Raw genomic sequence first — 20500 nt, 5'->3', positions numbered from 1 at the left:
GGGAAGTAAATAGTGATGTCTTGAAAAGTGTCCACATTACAGAAGTTGCGGTGTTAGAGATCTTAAAATGCATAAAGGTAAATAAATCCCCAGGACCTGATCAAGTGTATCCCAGGTCATTGTGGGAAGCTAGGGAAGAAATTGCAGGGCCCCTAGATCATCGATAGCCACAATTGTGGTGCCGGAAGACTGGAGGAAGGCAGATGCTGTGCTGTGACTTAAGAAAGGCGACAGGAAAAATGCCAGGGAACTACAGACCGGTGAGCGAAACGTCAGCGGTGGATAAGTTGTTGGAGGGGATACTGAGAGACAGGATCTACATGCATTTGGAAAGACAAGGACTGATTAGGGATAGTCAGCATGGCTTTGTGCGTGGGAAACCGTGTCTTGTAAATTTGAAAGAGTGTTTTGAAGGGGTGACCAAGAAAATAGATGAGGGCAATACAGTAGAACGTTGTCTACTTTAGCAAGGCCTTCGACATGGTACCACATGGTAGACTGATTAGATCATATGGGATCCAGGGAGAACTATCCAACTGGATACTAAATTGACTTGCCAGTAAGAGACAGAGGGTGGTGGTAGAAGATTGTTTTGCAGACCTGAGGCCTGTGACCAACGGTGTGCAGCAGGCATCAGCGCTGGGTCCACTGTTGTTTGTCATTTATATAAATGATTTGGATGTGAATATAAGAGGCACGGTTGGTAAGTTTGTGATGACACCAAAATTGGTGGCATAGTGGACAGGATTGCAACGGAATCTTGATCAGCTGGACCAGTGGGCCGAGGAATGGCAGATGGAGTTAAATTCAGATAAATGCGAGGTGTTGCATTTGGTAAGACAAACCAGGGCAGGACTTACTCAGTTAATGATAGGGTCCTGGGGAGTGTTGTCAAAGAGAGAGACCTAGGGGTGCAGGCACATAGTTCCTTGAAAGTGGTGTCATAGGTAGACGGGGTGGTGAGGAAGGCATTTGGCACACTTGTTTTCATCGGTCAGAGCATTGAGTTACAGGAGTTGGGAGGTTATGTTACAACTGTACAAGACATTGATAAGGCCACATTTGGAGCACTGCAAACAATTCTGGTTGCCCTGCTACAGGAAGGATGTTATTAAACTGGAAAGGTGCAAAAAAGATTACAGGGATGTGACTGGGACTGGACTGTTTGAATTTATAAGGAGAGGCTGGGCAGGCTGGGACTTTTCTCCCTGGAACATAGGAGGATGAGGGGTGACCTTGTAGAGGTTTACCAGGATGTTGCCTGGTATGCAGGGGCTTGGTTATGAGGAGAGATTGGGGAAATTGGGGTTGTTCTCCTTGGAAAGACGGAGGATGAGGGGAGACTTAATAGAGGTGTATAAAATTATGAAAGGCATAGATAGGGTGAACGGTGTGAAGCTTTTCCCCGGGTCGGTGGTGACGTTCACGAGGGGTCATAGGTTCAAGGTGAAGGGGGGGAGGTTTAACACAGATATCAGAAGGACATATTTCACACAGAGGGTCGTGGGGGCCTGGAATGTGTTGCCGGGCAAGGTGGTGGAGGCGGACACACTGGGAACGTTTAAGACTTATCTAGACAGCTATATGAACGGAGTGGGAATGGAGGGATACAAAAGTTTGGACCAGGGAGCGGCGCGGGCTAATTGTTCCTGGTTTCTCGTTTCAAGGCTTCATTCTACGATCATCTTGCTGGTGCCAGTACAGAGTGAGACTGCGGATAGTTGGGAACCTGTCTCGGGGGCAGGGAATTCATATGGTGTTCGTGGAAGTGGAAATGACTAGGGTTGGGAAGCATTTTCCGATCGGGGCCATTGTGATCTCCTGGACTCGTTTCGATCGCCTCAGAGGGTCGGAGAGGAATTTCCCAGATTTTTTTTCCCCATATTGGCCCTGGGGTTTTTCACTCTGGGTTTTCGCCTCTCCCTGGAGATCACATGGTCTGGAATGGGGGGGTGGGGGTAAGTTAATAGGTTGTAATGAACAAAGCATCGTAGCTGTGAGGGACAGCTCGGTGGATAGGATATTGGTATGTAGATAGGCTGGAAAATTGGGCGGGGATCCTGGATTCGGGATTCAATCCTGGACCGGGGAGCGGCGCGGGCTTGGAGGGCCGAAGGGCCTGTTCCTGTGCTGTATTGTTCTTTGTTCTTTGTTCTTTGTTTATAAAACCATGAGGGGCTTAGATAAGGTGAATAGCCAAGGTTAGTTTTCCCAGGGTGGGGGAGTTCAAAACTAGAGGGCATAGGTTTAAGGTGAGAGGGGAACTTTAAAAGGGACCTGAGGGGCAACTTTTTCACACGAGGGTGGTGTGCATATGGAATGAGCTGCCAGAGGAGGTGGTAGAGGCAGGTACAATTACAACATTGAAAGACATGTGGATTGGTACATGGATGGGAAAGGTTTAGAGGGATATGGGTCAAATGCAGGCAAACGAGACTAGTTCAGTTTAGGAAATCTGGTCAGCATGGACAAGTTGGGCTGAAGGGCCTGTTTCTGTGCTGTATATCTCTATAAACTAACTCCGAGCTCCTCTGCTAAACCCAGAGCTGACCTCAGCTTCCTGTCTGAATACTCAGTTCCAAATCTTACTGGTGGAAAAGTGGTCAAATAAGTCCCGAAACCTGACCCTGTATCAGTGAAAGGGGACTTGAGAAGGATTTCCAATGTTAAACAAACCAACACAGACCCATAGTTCCTGCTGAGAATACTGTGCGCACTGAGAAGAGCAGGGATCCAGAATCCATCATGAACAAAAAATACAACCACCAGAGTGATTGGAAAATGGGGATGGAATTATTACTGTTATAAAACAGATGATTCAAAACCAAATGACAAAAACCTTTCCTGTTCCATCCCACTAAGCCAGGATTTGAGAGAAGCAGTTGTAAAAGCAAGGCAGCTAGCCCTGGGATTTCAAACCTTCTCTCAGAAAATCAAGCACTTCATTCACTTGGTAACAGATGTAGTTTTATTAGTCCTTGAAAACACTCCCCTCCAAGAAACGTTGCTTCGTGTCAACTTCAATTTAAACTGCACTGCAGTACAGCACTAGGTCATTCCACCACCACCACCCCCCGCCCCCCACCAGATCTGTCAGACTTGTCAAGCTGCTGTCTTTGGCTTCACCGCAGACACACTTCAGTGGGCTAATGCTGAGCACCGGATTCCAAGCACGCTCCTGCAAACTTTGTCGACAATCTTTGCTTTTCCATCAGTCTTCCGGATCCAATCTTCATAGCATCTCCAGCTCCATCTGAATTTGTAGGGCTTTCCCAAAGTAGAAGTGTAAACCTCTAAAATGAACTAAAATTCCACTTTAGCCTCGCGTTGAAAGAGAAGCTTCTGGAAGCAATTCAAAAACACTCACGCTGGGTCACCGCAAAGTGAGGTGTTACTTTTCGCTGGGGATGGATGAATCCAATGCTTGCTAATTAGAAGAGTTTGATTGAAATCCAGCTGAACTAACATCCCAAAGGTCTCAAGACAAACAACTAGCCGTTCCCAGCATTATTCCCTTTGAAGAAGGGGTGAAGGGGAAGTGATGTACATAAATAACTGAGACAGGAAAACAAGGGTCTGAAGAGGGAGAGGTGGCATGTGCTGAGACAGTAACGTGGTATAACTGTGTAATTGTAAAAGGGAAGTAAATGTACAGAAACCTACATGGTGGTAGCTAAGATATCGCTAAATTTATTGTTAAATTTGCAAATGGTATGCCATCGGGGCTGGTTGCTTGGAAACTGGGAAGTGGGTGGAGATGAATTAACCTTTTGTTATCATGCAAGGGCAAGGAACGAACTATGCAAGATGGTCAAAACGTGAAGGGGTCCACATGAGTATGGGTGGGAAGCTGGGAACATACCTGGTAGATGTCAGGGTGCCCCACACAGTGATCCATTCGTCAAAACTACTGGGATCGTCCCTTCCCCAGTGGGCAGCCTTTACGAGCAGCTCCACTGTGGGGACAGTATCAAAACCTTTGAGTCTAAGGGTGGGGATCCTGGAGACTCAATGGGAAAGCATATTAGCAAAGTGGAAAGACTGAACGAAGGGAGTGTTTGGTGCAGATTGGCTCACCACTCAGTGTGTGATGGTGGATATGGTTAATGACTGCCTCTGGGGAGGAGTGGTGGCAGAACCACTCATGATCCCTCATTCAGGGTGGGAAGAAGAGGGTTCAAAGGACCACAGCCACTTTGAAATCATATGAAATCATACGATTTACAAGAACTCCTGACAAGGGTATCAGCACAGTACTGGAGTCAGATCCTGGAGAACGCAGACACATTCTCTAAACACAAACATGACTGTGACAGGATGCAGTCAATGGAGATGCAGACAGCGGGGACCCAATGTACAAATCTCAAAGACAGTATCCCTTCCCAAAGAAAGCAGAAAACGATGTGGAAACTGAGGGAGGGTCACTGGTGGAACAAGGTGCGTTGCACCCTATCGTCACTAATGTGACTTCACCAATTTGGCCGGTTAGGAAACCTGGCGGCTCTTGGAGAATGACAGTGGACTACCGCGTGTTGAAGAAAAACATCTCTGCCTATGTGCCCACTGTGCTACCAGTGTCTGATCTAACAGCAGCTAAACCCAGGGAAGCGAAGGTATTCACAGCCTTGGACATCTCCAATGGGTTTGACTTCATTCTGGTGAAGAAAGAGAAGTACAAGTTCACATTCCTTTAAGGGTCAACAGTATCGGTGGACACGTTTGCCCCAAGGGTTCAAACACTGTCTCTCTATATTCCACAGGGACTTAGAGGCTGGTTAGTACAAGATGTAGATGATTAGCTACCGTTCTCAGAGACTGAAGAACAGAACCTAAGTTCCCAGAGTGAGTTACTGCAGCTTTTGTGGGCTATGGGACTCGAGGTTAGCCTCAGAATGCTCAGACTGGACAGGAGCAGGTTTAGTCCTTAGAACTGACCATCCAACCAGGAGATAGAGCCATAGAGGAAGGGAAACCCTGGGCACTACAAGAATTGAAATGACCCAAGATCATTCTTGGGGTTAACAGGAAACTGCAGGAATTTATTGAGGGATGCGTGGTTACAGTGGCTCCTCTGCTCCGAAAGGGAGTGGAGTGGAACTCTTCAGAGGCATGGCAAAGTGCTTTTGTCCAGCTAAAAGCTGACCTGCACCTACACCCGCCTTAGACCCTGAGAAGTACTTCACCCTGGTGGTGTCAGCCTCTGACTAGAGTCTCGGTGCAGTGAGGGAGCTTGGGAGTATATCTACAAATGGGATGGTGGCCTGGGATGAGGTCAGACATGGAGGACTATGTGAAGGGATGTCTGGTGCATCTGCTGAACTACCTGGACCCACAAAAAAGGAAAGCAGAATTGGAAATGACCAGCAGAGCGGAGGGATCTTGGTGGACAATCCAGATTGACTTCAATCCACCATCAGAAGGGGTAATAAACACTGTCTGGGCAACTTCACTAAATAGCTAGAGGCTTTTCCATGCAAGTCAGCCACAGCATTGTGGACTGCCAGGACCCAGGACCCGAGTCAAGGGAGAATTCTCGAAATGGGGACTGCCTGATACCATGAAATCAGATCAGGAAGTCACTTCACTGGGCAAGTGATGCAGGCAATCCTAAAGTTGTTAGGGATAGATGGCAAACAGCACTTGACACACAACCCCCAGTCATCGGGAATAGTGGAAGGCAACAACTCCAGATTAAAGCAGCTTTGTGGAAAGAGTCCCAGCGATGGGGTGAGGCACTGCCCCTGGTTCTCATGAACATCAGAAGACAGAAGTCCAAAGTGACAGAATATTCGCCACATGAATTGGTGACTGGGAGACCCACGCGTACCCCACACTCACCTGTTGATGCCAACATTGATGGAACAGCAGCTCCAGGAAGTAACTAAACACAAGTTCACCCAAGATCTGTGGGACCGACTGCAATTGTTGTATGAAAGTGTAATGAATAACATCAGGAAGAATAAATTATTGCTGATGCTGACAAGCCCCAGGTCATGGTAAGGATCTGTCAAGGGTGGGAATGTTCGAGCTCTTGTATAAGGGTCCACACAACATTGTGGACAAAGCCATGATTCATGCCATTCAATTCGCTAAACGTGTTAAGTGATTCCACATCAACCAAATGAAGAAACGTATGTGCCAGCCCCTGTTTAAAGTGCGTAACATATTCACTTTTAACAATCCCAAAAGAGTGCCTCACATCTCCCAAAGATGTCCCTGGATCCTACCCAAAGGTGTACCTCACCTCCACAAAGGAATACCCTGGCTATCCATAAGAATCCACCAAGTTCAGACCTATTCTTACCAGTTCTAATCTGCACATTCCAGATTTCACAATCCTGTTCTTCCAAAATCCCACTTCAGTGGGGGCAACTGGTGATTTAAATGGTGACTCCCGGCCTGAGTGCAGTCCCGTCTGCAAAGATGGGAACCTCTGGGATCAGGGCAGGACTTGCCATTTCCGTGATTTACACCACAATGGAGACGTTCTCCATTATGGTGAAAATCCAAGCCCGTTTCCCTCTTCACAAATGTTGCCAAATCCACCGAGCATTTCCGGCACTTTCTGGTAGCAATTCAGATTTCAAGCATCTGGAGCATTTTGTTCCTTCATAGAGAGGAAGGGTATCCTTGTTCATACAAAGGGCAGAAGGCCATGGTATAGACACCAGAAGATTCTAGAAATCCTGAAGTAATGTAACATTTATCAAGAGCTTGAAGAAAGTAAAGATCTAAGAATGAGACACAATAATGATGCAAGAAGTTTGGATAAAACAAAGTTTGAAGAGTGGGATGAAAGAGGAATTGACAAGCTGCCTGAAGGGGTTTTGATATGCAAATTAGCTGAGAAGCCAAGGTAAATGGATATGTACTCAAGCAAAGCGGGGAACAATAGAAGTATGGGTTTTTGGGTGTTAAAACTGTAGGCGAGTTCAAAGTGGAGACATGAGAATACAGTTCCCACGTATGTGCTGTATGTGTGGCTTCTAAAGCGAGATAGGAGGGGGTCAAAAAGGAAATACAGGATATCAGTAGCCAATAAGTGGAAGAGAGAGGACAACAGCTGGTAAACAGTCGTGACCATGTGTGTGTGTGTGTGTGTATGTGGTGACATTATTTTAGTTAAATATATATTTGTTTAACATTGTTGTTTTTCTTGTTGTGCATTTTTATTTAAGTTAATAAACAGACCGCATGGATAGATTGGAGCAGCAGTTGGATACATTCATGAGCATGAAGATGGCGGAAAGTGTCATAGACGGGGGTTTTTGTGATGTGGTGACACCCAAGGTGCAAATAGATAGATGGCTGACCGCTAGGAGGGGCAGGCAGTCAGTGGTCATCCCCCTCTAACAAGTATACCGTTTTGGATACTGTTGGGGGGGGAATGGCCTATCAGGGGATTACAGCAGCAGCCAGTGGCACCAGGGCTGGCTCTGTTGTTAAGCAGGGAGGGACAAAGAGCACTAGAGCGATAGTTATAGGGGATTCTATAGTTAGGGGTACAGATAGGCGTTGCTGTGTGGACATGAAAGAGACCCCAGAGTGGTATGTTGTCTCCTTGATGCCAGGGTCCAGGATATCTCTGAATGGGCAGAAAGCATTGTGAAGGGAGAGGGTGAACAACCAACGGTCGTGGTACATATTGGTACTAACGACATAAGTAGAAAAGTGATGAGGTCCTGCAGCAACAGTTGAGAGAGTTAGGTAGAAAATTAAAAAGCTGGACCTCGAGGGTTTTAATCTCAGGATTACTCCCTGTGCCATGTGCCAGAGAGAGTAGAAATAGGAAGATAGTACAGCTCAACACGTGGCTAAACAGCTGGTGTAGGAAGGAGGGTTTCAGATATCTGGACCATTGGGATCCATTCTGGGGCAGGAGGGATCTGTACTAGAAAGACTGGAGGGGCATAAATATTCTGGCCGGGAGGTTTGCTAGTGTCACACGGGAGGATTGAAACTAATTTAGCAGGAGGGTGGGAACCAAAGCAAAGGCAAATTAACTGAAGGGGAACTAGAGAGTAGGGCCAGTAAGACTCAGGAAGAGCAGGAAGGGTGTGGTTGCTGATCAGAGAAGGTCTGGTGGACTAAAGTGCAATTGTTTCAATGCGAGAAATGTAAAGGTAAGGCAGATGAGCTTAGAGCTTGGATTAGTACTTGGAACCATGATGTTGTTGCTATTACAGAGACTTGGTTAAGGAAAGGACAGGATTAGCAGCTTAATATTCCAGGATACAGATGTTTCAGGCAGGATAGAGGAGGAAGTAAAATAGGTGGGGGAGTTGCACTACTGGTTAAGGAGAATATCACAATTGTCCTACGGGAAGACACCTCGGAGGGCTCATACAGTGAGGCAATATGGGTAGAGCTCAGCAATAGGAAGGGTGTAGTCACAATGTTGGGGGTTTACTATAGGCCTCCCAACAGCCAGCGGGAGATAGAGGAACAGATATGTAGGCAGATTTTGGCAAGATGTAAAAGTAACAGGGTTGTTGCGGTGGGAGATTTTAACTTCCCCTATATTGACTGGGACCCACTTAGTGCTAGGGGGCGTGGATGGGGCAGAGTTTGGAAGGAACATCCAGGAGGGTGTCATCAAACAGTATGTTGTAGATAGTCCAACTGGGGAAGGGGCTGTGCTGGACCTGGGGAATGAGCCCGGGCAGGTGGTCAACGTTTCAGTAGGGGAGCAGTTCGGGAACAGTGACCACAACTCAGTAAGCTTTAAGGTACTGATGGATAAAGATAAGTGTAGTCCTCAGGTTAAGGTGCTAAATTGGGGGAAGGCTGATTACAACAATATTAGACAGGAACTGAAGAATGTAGATTGGGGGCAGATGTTTGAGGGCAAATCAACATCTGGCATGTGGGAGGCTTTCAAGTGCAAGTTGATAGGAATTCAGGACAAGCACATTCCTGTAAGGATGAAGGATAAGTGTGGCAAATTTTGGGCACTTTCGATAACGAGAGATATTGAGCCGAGTCAAAAAGAAAAAGAGAGTATTTGTCAAGGGTAGGAGGCTGGGAACACACGGAGTGAGTGAGGAATACAAGGAAAGTAGGAGCCAGGAGGGCTGAAAGGAGTCATGAAAAGTCATTGACCAGTAGGATTAAGGAAAATCCCAAGGCTTTTGATAAATTATAAAGAGCAAGAGGGTAGTCAGGGAGAGGGTTGGCCCACTCAAGGACAGGGGAGGGAATCTATGCATGGAGCCAGAGGAAATGGGAGAGGTATTAAATGAGCACTTTGCATCAGTATTCACCAAAGAGAAAGACTTGGTGGATGATGAGTCTGGGGAAGGGAGTGTAGATAGTTTGGGTCATGTTGAGATCAAAAAGGAGGAGGTATTGGGGGTCTTGAGAAACATTAAGGTAGACAAGTCTCCAGGGCCTGATGGGATATACCCCAGAATGCTGAGAGAGGCAGGGGAGGAAATTGCTGGGGCCTTGAGAGAAATCTTTGTATCCTCACTGGCTACCGGGGAGGTCATGATGTGGAGATGCCGGCATTGGACTGGGGTAAACACAGTAAGAGTTTTAACAACACCAGGTTAAAGTCCAACAGGTTTATTTGGTAACAAATGCCATTAGCTTTCGGAGCGCTGCCCCTTCATCAGATGGAGTGGATATCTGCTATCAAACAGAGCACAGAGACACAAAATCAAGTTACAGAATACTGATTAGAATGCGAATCTCTACAGCCAACCAGGTCTTAAAGATACAGATAATGTGAGTGGAGGGAGCATTAAGCACAGGTTAAAGAGATGTGTATTGTCTCCAGACAGGACAGCCAGTGAGATTCTGCAAGTCCAGGAGGCAAGCTGTGGGGGTTACTGGTAGTGTGACATAAACCCAACATCCCGGTTTAGGCTGTCCTCATGTGTGCGGAACTTGGCTATCAGTTTCTGCTCAGCGACTCTGCGCTGTCGTGTGTCATGAAGGCCGCCTTGGAGAACGCTTACCCGAAGATCAGAGGCTGAATCCCCGTGACCGCTGAAGTGCACCCCCACAGGAAGAGAACAATCTTGCCTGGTGATTGTCGAGCGGTGTTCATTCATCCGTTGTCGTAGCGTCTGCATGGTTTCCCCAATGTACCATGCCTCGGGACATCCTTTCCTGCAGCGTATCAGGTAGACAACGTTGGCTGAGTTGCAAGAGTATGTACCGTGTACCTGGTAGATGGTGTTCTCACGTGAGATGATGGCATCCGTGTCGATGATCCGGCACGTCTTGTCGAGGTTGCTGTGGCAGGGTTGTGTGAACGACACCACACAACCCTGCCACAGCAACCTCTGCAAGACGTGTCGGATCATCGACACGGATGCCATCATCTCACGTGAGAACACCATCTACCAGGTACACGGTACATACTCTTGCAACTCAGCCAACGTTGTCTACCTGATGCGCTGCAGGAAAGGATGTCCCGAGGCATGGTACATTGGGGAAACCATGCAGACGCTACGACAACGGATGAATGAACACCGCTCGACAATCACCAGGCAAGACTGTTCTCTTCCTGTGGGGGAGCACTTCAGCAGTCATGGGCATTCAGCCTTGGATCTTCAGGTAAGCGTTCTCCAAGGCGGCCTTCACGACACACGACAGCGCAGAGTCGCTGAGCAGAAACTGGTAGCCAAGTTCCGCACACGAGGACGGCCTAAACCGGGATGTTGGATTTATGTCACATTATCAGTAACCCCCACAGCTTGCCTCCTGGGCTTGCAGAATCTCACTAGCTGTTCTGTCTGGAGACAATACACATCTCTTTAACCTGTGTTTAATGCTCCCTCCACCCACATTGTCTGTATCTTTAAGACCTGGCTGGCTTTAGGGATTCGCATTCTAATCAGTATTCTGTAACTTGATGTTGTGTCTCTGTGCACTGTTTGAGAGCACATTTCCACTCCATCTGACGAAGGAGCAGCGCTCCGAAAGCTTATGGTATTTGCTACCAAATAAACTTGTTGGACTTTAACCTGGTGTTGTGAGACTTCTTACTGTGTTCACCCCAGTCCAACGCCGGCATCTCCACATCATGTCGGTCATAGAAGACAGAAGGTAGCAGTGGAAGGGTGTGTTTCTGAATGGAGGGCTGTGACAAGTGGCTTTCCTCAGGGATCAGTGCTGGGATATAAATGTAACCGGTTTGATTAGTAAGTTTGCGGATGACACAAAGGTTGCTGGAATTGCAGATAGTGATGAGGACTGTTCAAGGATACAGCAGGATACAGATCAGTTGGAGACTTGGGCAGAGAGATGGCAGATGGAATTTAATCCAGACAAATGTGAGGGAATGCATTTTGGAAGGTCTAATACAGATGGTAAATGTACAGTAAATGGCAGAACGCTTAAGAGTATTGATAGGCAGAGGTACCTGGGTGCACAGGTACACATAAGACCAGAAGACATAGGAGCAGAATTAGGCCACTCGGCCCATCGAATCTGCCCAGCCATTCAATCATGGCTGATATCTTTCTCATCCCCATTCTCCTGACATTTCCCCATAACCCCTGATCCCCTTGTTCATCAAGAACCTATCTATCTCTGTCTTAAAGACACTCAACGACCTGGCCTCCACAGCCTTCTGCAGCAAAGAGTTCCACAGATTCACCACTCTCTGACTGAAGAAATTCCTCCTCATCTCTGTTTTAAAGGATCGTCCCTTTAGCCTGAGGTTGTGCCCTCTGGTTCTAGTTTTTCCTACCAGTGGAAACATCCTCTCCACGTTCACTCTATCCAGGCCTCGCAGTATCCTGTAAGTTTCAATAAGATCCCCCCTCATCCTTCTAAACTCCAACGAGTACAGACCCAGAATCCTCAAACATTCCTCATACAACAAGCTCTTCATTCTAGGGATCATTCTTGTGAACCTCCTCTGGGCCCTTTCCAAGGCCAGTACATCCTTCCTTCGATACGGGGCCCAAAACTGCTCACAATACTCCAAATGGGGTCTCTCCAGAGCCTTATACAGCCTCAGAAGTACACAGGTCACTGAAAGTGGCAACACAGGTGGAGAAGTTAGTCAAGAAGGCATACGGCATGCCTGCCTTCATCGGCATTGAATTTTAAAATTGGCAAGTCATGTTGCAGCTTTATAGAACCTTAGTTAGGCCGCACTTAGAATATAGTGTTCAATTCTGGTCACCACACTACCAGAAGGATTACTAGGGGCAGAGGTTTAAGGTCGAGGGGCAAGGTTTAGAGGAGGTGTAAAAGGCAAATTTTTTTTTACACAGAGGGTGGTGGGTGACTGGAACTCGTTTGGGGGGGGGCGGCGGGGGGGGTAGTGGAGGCAGATACGATAAGGGACTTCTTGACAAATACATGAATAGGATGGGAATAGAGGGATATGGTCCCCAGGAGGGTAAGGAGTTTTAGTTCAGTCGGGCAGCATGGTCGGTGCAGGATTGGAGGCCCGAAGGGCCTGTTCCGTAATTTTCTTTGTATTTTTTTCACTTTACCACTCTCAGGTTCTCTGCCATCGAACCATTGAAATGATACAGCATAGAAGGGGACTATTTGGCCCATCTTGTCGATGCCGACCCAATGACATACAGGTGCCCTTTCTAATCCCATCTTCCTGCACATGGCCCATAGCCCTGCAACTTACAGCACTTAAGGTGTAGATCCAGATACTTTTTCAACAAGTTTAGGGTCCCTGTCTCCACCACTACCTCAGGCAGCGAATTCCAGACCCCCAGCACCCGCTGCGTAAGGAACTCTTTCCTGTCTCCTCTACACCTTCTGCCACTCAGCTTGAATCTGTGACCCCTGTGTTTTGAACTTTCTGCCGAGGGAAACAGGTTCCTCCTGTTTACTCTGTCCCTGCCCCTCAATCATGTCCCTCAGCCTTCTCTGTCCCAAGGAAAGCAACCCCAACCTCTCCAATCTCTCCTTGTAGCTGCAATTCTCCAGCCCTGGCTACATTCTAGTAAATCTACTCTGCACGTCCTTCCTGTAATGTGGTGACCAGAGTTGCACACAATTCTTCAGTTGTGGCCTCACCAGTGTTTTATACAATTCCATCATTATAGCCCTACTTCTGTATTCTATACCTCTGCCAATGAAGGACAGCATTCCATACGCCTTCTTTACAACCTTATCCATCTGTACTGCTATCTTTAAGGACCTGTACACTTACACGCCAAGACAGAACATAGAACATAGAAAATATACAGCACAAACAGGCCCTTCGGCCCACAAGTTGCGCCGGTCATGTCCCTACCTACCTAGGCCTATATATAGGCTTACCTATAACCCTCAATCCTACTAAGCCCCATGTACTCACCCAGAAGTCTCTTAAAAGACCCTATCGAGTTTGCCTCCACCACCATTGACAGCAGCCGATTCCACTCACCCACCACCCTCTGAGTGAAAAACTTACCCCTGACATCTCCTCTGTACCTACTCCCCAGCACTTTAAACCTGTGTCCTCTCGTAGCAGCCATTTCAGCCCTGGGAAAAAGCCTCTGAGAATCCACCCGATCTATACCTCTCAACATCTTGTACACCTCTATCAGGTCACCTCTCATCCTTCGTCTCTCCAAGGAGAAAAGACCGAGTTCCCTCAATCTATCCTCATAAGGCATGCCAACCGATCCAGGCAACAGCTTGTAAATCTTCTCTGCACCCTTTCAATCATTTCCACATCCCTCCTGTAATGAGGCGACCAGAACTGAGCACAGTACTCCAAGTGGGGTCTGACGAGGGTCCTATAAAGCTGCATCATTATCTCCCGACTCCTAAACTCAATCCCTCGATTGATGAAGGCCAGCACACAACATGCCTTCTTAACCACCTCCTCTACCTACGAGGCCGATTTAAGAGTCCTATGGACCCGGAGCCCAAGGTCCTTCTTATCCTCTACACTGCAAGAGTCTTACCCTTGATATTATACTCCTTCATCCCATTTGACTGCCAAAATGGACCACTACACATTTATCCGGGTTGAAGTCCATCTGCCACTTCTCCGCCCAGTCTTGCATCCTATCTATGTCACGCTGCAGCTTCTGACATCCCTCCAACCTATCCACAACACCACCAACCTTTGTGTCATCGGCAAACTTACCAACCCATCCCTCCACTTCCTCATCCAGGTCATTTATGAAAATGACAAACAGCAAGGATCCCAGAACAGATGCCTGGGGCACTCCACTGGTGACCGACCTCCATTCAAAAAAAGACCCATCTACAACCACTCCCTGCCTTCTGCAGGCAAGCCAGTTCTGAATCCACAAGGCAATAGCCCCTTGGATCCCATGCCCTCTCACTTTCTCGAGAAGTCTTGCATGGGGGACCTTATCGAATGCCTTGCTGAAGTCCATGTAAACCACATCTACCGCTTTTCCTTCGTCAATGTGTTTAGTCACATTATCAAAGAACTCCACCAGGCTCGTAAGGCTCAATTTGCCTTTGACAAAGCTGTGCTGACTACTTTTGAGCATGCTAAACTTCTCTAAATGTTCATAAACCCTGTCCCTCAGGATCTTCTCCATCAACTTACCAACCACTGAGGTTAGACTCACCGGTCGGTAATTTCCTGGGCTATCCCTATTCCCTTTCTTGAAGATCTCTCACTTCATCTACCGCTCTCAATACATTCCCGTTTATTGTGTATTCATTTTAATGTTTGACCTCCCTAAATGCATTACCTCACACTTATCAGTTAACTCCATCTGCCACTTTCCTACCCACTCCAAGAACCTACCTATATCATTTTGGAGCTTACAGCTATCCTCTACCCTATTCACTACACAGACATTTTGTGTTGTCTGCAAATTTCACAATCTTGCCCCCCACGATCAAATCCAAATCCTTAATATATAAAACAGACAGCAGGGATCCCAACATTGAGCCCTGCGGAACACCACTGGAAACAGCTTTCCATTCGCAAGTGCAGACATCCATCATTACTCTATGTTTCTTGTTACTAAGCCAACTTTGGATCCAATTCGCCACATTACCATGTATCCCATTGGCTTTTACTTTCTTGACTACTCTGCCATCTGGGACCTTATCAAATGCCTAACTAGACAACATCCACTGAACTACCTTCATCGATCCTCCTTGTCACTTCTTCAAAGAATTTGATCAAATTTGTAAGGCATGACCTTCCCTTACAGACAAACAAATGTCTGATAGATCCTATCTTTTCCTTAACTATCCTTTTGCTCTTTATATACTGGTAAAGCATCTTTCGGTTTTCCTCAATCTTGCTTGCTAATATTTTTTCATGCCCTCTCTTTGTTTTCCTTTTTTTTTAACTTGATCCCTGTACTTTCTATACGCCTCTAGATTATCTGCAGTGATTTTTGTGACTATCATAAGCTTCTTTTTCTGTTTAATCTTCCCCTGTATTTTTCTAGACAACCATGGGGGTCTCGATTTGGCAGTGCCATTCTTATTTTTGGAGAGGACATGTCTGCTTTATACCTTAAGGATCCCTCTATTAGTGCTTCTCACTGATTTTCCACCGATTTAGCCTTCAGCAGTCTTGTCCAATCCACCTCAGCCAAATCACTTCTCAGTTTTGTAAAATTTGCCTTCCCCCAGTTTAAAACTTTTACGCCTGATTTATCTCTATCCTCTTCCATAATAATACTAAATCTAACTGAATTATGGTCACCTTCCCTGATAGGGTCGCCCACTGTCACTTCACATACTTGCCCATCTTCATTTCCCAAGACTAAATCCAGAATTGTTGAGCTCTTGTTGAGTTTGTCACGTATTGTTTAAAAAAAAAAATTCCTGGACACAATACACCCTCAATGCCCGTTATAATGTTTGAAACCCAGTTGATATTGGGATAGTTAAAGTCTCCTAATATATTTCCCTCTTATTCCTACAGCCAGAAGTTTGTCTACATGTATGTTTGTCTATCTTCCCCTCACTATTTGGGGGTCTGCAGTATACTCCTAGTAGTGTGACTGCTCTTTTTTTATTCCTAAGCGCAATCCGTAAAGCATCATTTGTTGACCCGTTTAGTGCATCATCCCTTCTCACAACTGTAATTGATTCCTTAACCAAAAATGCTATTCCCCTCCCTTTTTTGTCGTCCGCTCTATCCTGTCTGAAAACTCTGTATCCAGGGATATTTAGCTGCCAATTTTGCTCCTCCTTTAGCCAGGTTTCCATTATAACAACATCATGCTGCCATGTGTCCATCTGTGCCCTTCGCTCATCTGCCGTGTCTGTAATACTCCTTGAATTAAAGTATAAACAACTCAACTCCATCAATTTCCTTTGCTGGACACTTTTTAGTTCCCATTTCCTTTGTCTTTCCAAATTGCTGAGTATGTCACTAACCAATGTTCTACCTCCCATTTGCTGATCTTAACCTGATCCATTTAAGTCTACCCTTTGGTTCCCATTCCCCACCATACTAGTTTAAAACCTTCCCAATGGAATTAGCAAAAACCCCCGTGAGGATATTGGTCCCTGCCCTGCCCAGGTGTAATCTGTCTGGCTTGTACAGGTCCCCCCTTCCCCAGAACTGGTCTCAATGTCTCAAGAATCTAAACCCGTCCCTAGCACACCATTTCTCCAGCCGCACATTCATCTGATTTATCCTCAGATTCCTGCTCTTGCTACCACATGGCACTGGGAGTAATCCTGAAATTACTGCACTTGAGGTCCTACGTTCAGTTTTCAGGACCTCACTCCTATGTGTACCACCCTCCCTCTCCAGAATGTCCTGCAGGTGCTCCGTGATATCCCTGACTCTGGCACCAGGGAGGCAACATATCATCCTGGATTCACGTCTGTGAATCCAGCAATAGCAGAGTGAATCCAGTCAGCAATGCCAGCACACAAGCCTGATGCAGGGTGGGGAAGTAGTCCTCCCCTCACCCTCCGGTCCAAAGGTGGTGGCAGAACAGCCGGAGGCTTCCAGCAGGCTGGGTGAGGGTGGGGGAGTGCAATGGCCTGAGCAGGCTCCAGCAGCACCCTCTCACCCATAACCTCACTTTTTGGGCCTGCCAGCATCCAATCCACCACCTTAGGCATTCATTCCCTCCACCACCAAAGATCAGGGATGGCACAGTGGTTAGCACTGTTGCTTCCCAGTGTCAGGAACCTGGGTTCAATTCCAGCCTTGGGTGACTGTGTGGAGTTTGCACATTCCCCCCATGCCTGTGTGAGTTTCCTCCCACAGCTCAAAGATCTGCAGGTTAGAGGATTGGCCATGCTAAGTTGTGCCTTAGTGTCTCAAGATGTGTTGGTTAGGTGGATTGGCCATAGTAAATGCACAAGGTTACAGGGATAGGGCAAAAGGAAGAGCCAGGGTGGGATGCTGTTTCGGAGAGTTGGTGCAATCCAATGGGCTGAATGGCCTCTTACTGCAATGTAGGGATTCTATGGTTTTATGGAACAGTAACGGTGTGTACCACCTACAAGATGCACTGCAGCAACTCAAAGTTCCTTAGACAGCACCTTCCAAACCCACAACTCCATCGAAAAGGACAAGGGCAGCAGATACATGGGGAAACCATTACCGAGAGGTTCCCCTCCAAATCACTCACCATCCTGACTTGATAGTATATCACCTGTTCCTTCACTGTCACCGGGTCAAACTCCCTCCCTAACAGCACTGTCAGTGTACCTCCCTCACATGGGCTGCAGTAGTTCAAGGAGGCAGCTCATCACCACCTTAAGGGCAATTAACCTCTATCAAATCTCTTCTCAATGTTCTCCTCCCAAAGGAGAAGAGCCTCAGCTTCTCCAATCTATTTGCGTAACTCAAATCCCTTATCTTTGGAACAAATCTTGTAAATCTTTTCTGCACCCTCGCGAAAGTCTTCGCATCCTCCCTGAAATGTGGAGCCCAGATCTGGAGCCAGCCATCCAGTTGAGGCCGAACCAGGGATTTATAAAAGTTCTTTGAAACTTATTGTCTTTTGTACTCTCTGCCTCTGTTTATCGAGCCTAGAGTTTTGTACATCTTTTAAACTCCTTTCGGAACCTGCCTGGCCACCTGCAACAATTCTACACACACACCACTGGGTCTCCCTGCGACTGCACCCACTTTAGAATTGCACACCTTCCACACATGACTGAACTGAGAGGAATTTGAAATTCACAATGTGACAATGTGATAATGCGAGGGGGGGCGGAGGGGGCCGCGAGCGGGGCAGGGGGAGAGGCCACAAGGGGGCAGCGGCCACAAGGGGGCAGCGAGAGTGACGGGGGGGGCCACGAGGGGGGCTGGGGGGGCCGCGAGGGGGGTGGGGGAGGCCGAAAGGGGGGCGGGGGAGGCCGAAAGGGGGGCGGGGGGGATGGGGGGGCCGCGAGGGGGGCAGGGGGGGGGCACGAGGGGAGTGAACCGCGAGGGGGACAGGGGACCGCGAGGGGGGTGGGGGGGGGTGCGATGGGGGGCGCGGGGGGGCCACAAGGGGGGCCCCCCCGAGGATGGCGGGGCCTTTGAATTGGCCGCGAGGGGACCGCAAGGTGGTCGGGAAACTCGAGGGGCAGTGAGGGAATCGTGAGGGAGCGGCTGCCACAAGGGGGGCAGGGACCGTGAGGGGGCGGGGACAGCAAGGGGTCTGTGAGTTGGCCGCGACTGTGGCCACAAGGGGGTCCAGTGCAGCGAGGGTGGGGGACACCAGAACCAGGGGGGGACACCGGGACGGGACGGGCACCGGGACCCAGGGCAGCGGGGTTTGGGCTCCGGGACCAGGGGTGGTGTGCGCCGGGAGCCGGGAGGGGGTGGGCGCCGGGGCCCGGGGGGGGGGGTGGGCACCAGGGCACAGGGGGCAGGTACTGGGGCCCGGGCACCATGGCCCGGGGGGGCGGGCACCAGGGGGGGAGTGGGCACAGGGACCTGGGGGGGAGTGGGCACAGGGACCCGGGGAGGGAGTGGGCACAGGGATCCGGGGGGGGGAGTGGGCACAGGGACCCGGGGGGTAGTGGGCACAGGGACCCGGGGGGTAGTGGGCACAGGGACCCGGGGGGTAGTGGGCACAGGGACCCGGGGGGTAGTGGGCACAGGGACCTGGGGGGTAGTGGGCACAGGGACCCGGGGGGTAGTGGGCACAGGGACCCGGGGGGGAGTGGGCACAAGGACCCGGGGGGGAGTGGGCACAGGGACCCGGGGGGGAGTGGGCACAGGGACCCGGGGGGGAGTGGGCACATGTACCCGGGGGGGTGGCACCGGAGCCAGGGCGGGCTTTAGGACCCGGGATTGTCTCTTACCTGCTTGGGGTGGTCATAGTAAATACCGACGGAGCTGTGTGTGGGCGCGATGCTGGTGATCTCGGTGAAAAGCCGGCCCGCTTCCCGGTACGGACCCTGCTTGTATTTGTAGGCCAGGGTGAAGGCGCGGATGGGCGGCGGTCCGGAGCGCACTGACACCTGAGAGAGTAAACCCGAGTACAAGGCCAGGCCCAGCAGGCTGAGCAGGAGGAGAGCGGCCAACAGCAGCGCGCTCACCGCCAACAGGCTCAACTCCGACATGCTTCACACAGGCCTCGGGCAGCGCGGCCGGCCCGCCAATCAGAGCGGGGAGGGCGCCGGGAGGGCCAATCAGGGGCGGGGGAAGGACTTGATGTCCCCGGTGGCGGGGCTGGGCGCCTGGTCCAATCAGTGCTGGGGGCGGGGCTGGGCGCCTGGTCCAATCAGTGCTGGGGGCAGGGCTGGGCGCCTGGTCCAATCAGTGCTGGGGGCGGGGCTGGGCGCCTGGTCCAATCAGTGCTGGGGGCGGGGCTGGGCCTGCTCCAATCAATGCTGGGGGCGGGGCTGGGCCTGCTCCAATCAATGCTGGGGGCAGGGCTGGGCCTGCTCCACTCTGTGCTGGGGGCGGGGCTGAGCCTGCTCCAATCAGTGCTGTGGCCGTGCTGGGCCTGCTCCAATCAGTGTTAGGGGCGGGGCTGAGCCTGCTCCAATCAGTGCTAGGGGCGGGGCTGGGCTTGCTCCAATCAGTGCTGGGGACAGGGCTTGGCTTGCTCCAATCAGTGCTGGGGGCAGGGCTGGGCGCCTGCTCCAATCAGTGCTGGGGGCGGGGCTGGGCCTGTTCCAATCAGTGCTGGGGGCGGGGTTGGGCTTGCTCCAATCAGTGCTGGGGGCGGGGCTGGGCCTGCTCCAATCAGTGCTGGGGGCGGGGCTGGGCCTGTTCCAATCAGTGCTGGGGGTGGGGCTGGGCCTGCTCCAATCCCTGCTGGGGGCCGGGCTAGGCCTGCTCCAATCACTGCTGGGGGCGGGTCTGAGCCTGCTCCAAACAGTGCTGGAGGCGGGGCTGAGCCTGCTCCAATCAGTGCTGGGGGTGGGCCTGCTCCAATCAGTGCTGGGGGGGGGCTCAGCCTGCTCCATTCAGTGCTGGGGGCGGGGCTGGGCCTGCTCCAATCAGTGCTGGGGGTGGGGCTGGGCCTGCTCCAATCAGTGCTGGGGCGGGGCTCGGCCTGCTCCAAACAGTGCTAGAGGCGGGGCTGTGCCTGCTCCAATCAGTGCTGGAGGCGGGGCTGAGTCTGCTCCAATCAGTGCTGGAGGCGGGGCTGAGCCTGCTCCAATC

The 20500-nt window shown here is 49.8% G+C and overlaps 2 protein-coding genes across 2 annotated transcripts in view; one reads left to right on the top strand and one right to left on the bottom strand.

Annotated features, from left to right (window-relative positions):
• Positions 1-19546, bottom strand: part of LOC144491472 (testis-expressed protein 264-like) — a 405312-nt gene extending 385766 nt beyond the window's left edge. Inside the window, exon 1 of the mRNA XM_078209340.1 lies at positions 19189-19546. Coding sequence (XP_078065466.1) covers positions 19189-19449 — 261 coding nt within the window. The 5' untranslated portion in view covers positions 19450-19546. The remainder of the gene's footprint in view (positions 1-19188) is intronic.
• abhd14b (abhydrolase domain containing 14B) overlaps positions 1-20500 on the top strand; it is a 598368-nt gene that overhangs the window by 424242 nt on the left and 153626 nt on the right. The window lies entirely within an intron of this gene.

Source organism: Mustelus asterias, chromosome 3 (assembly GCF_964213995.1).
Source record: "Mustelus asterias chromosome 3, sMusAst1.hap1.1, whole genome shotgun sequence".
Lineage (NCBI taxonomy): Eukaryota > Metazoa > Chordata > Chondrichthyes > Carcharhiniformes > Triakidae > Mustelus > Mustelus asterias.
The sequence above is the reverse complement of the archived record's forward strand: the minus strand, read 5'-3'. Positions and strand labels throughout refer to the sequence as shown.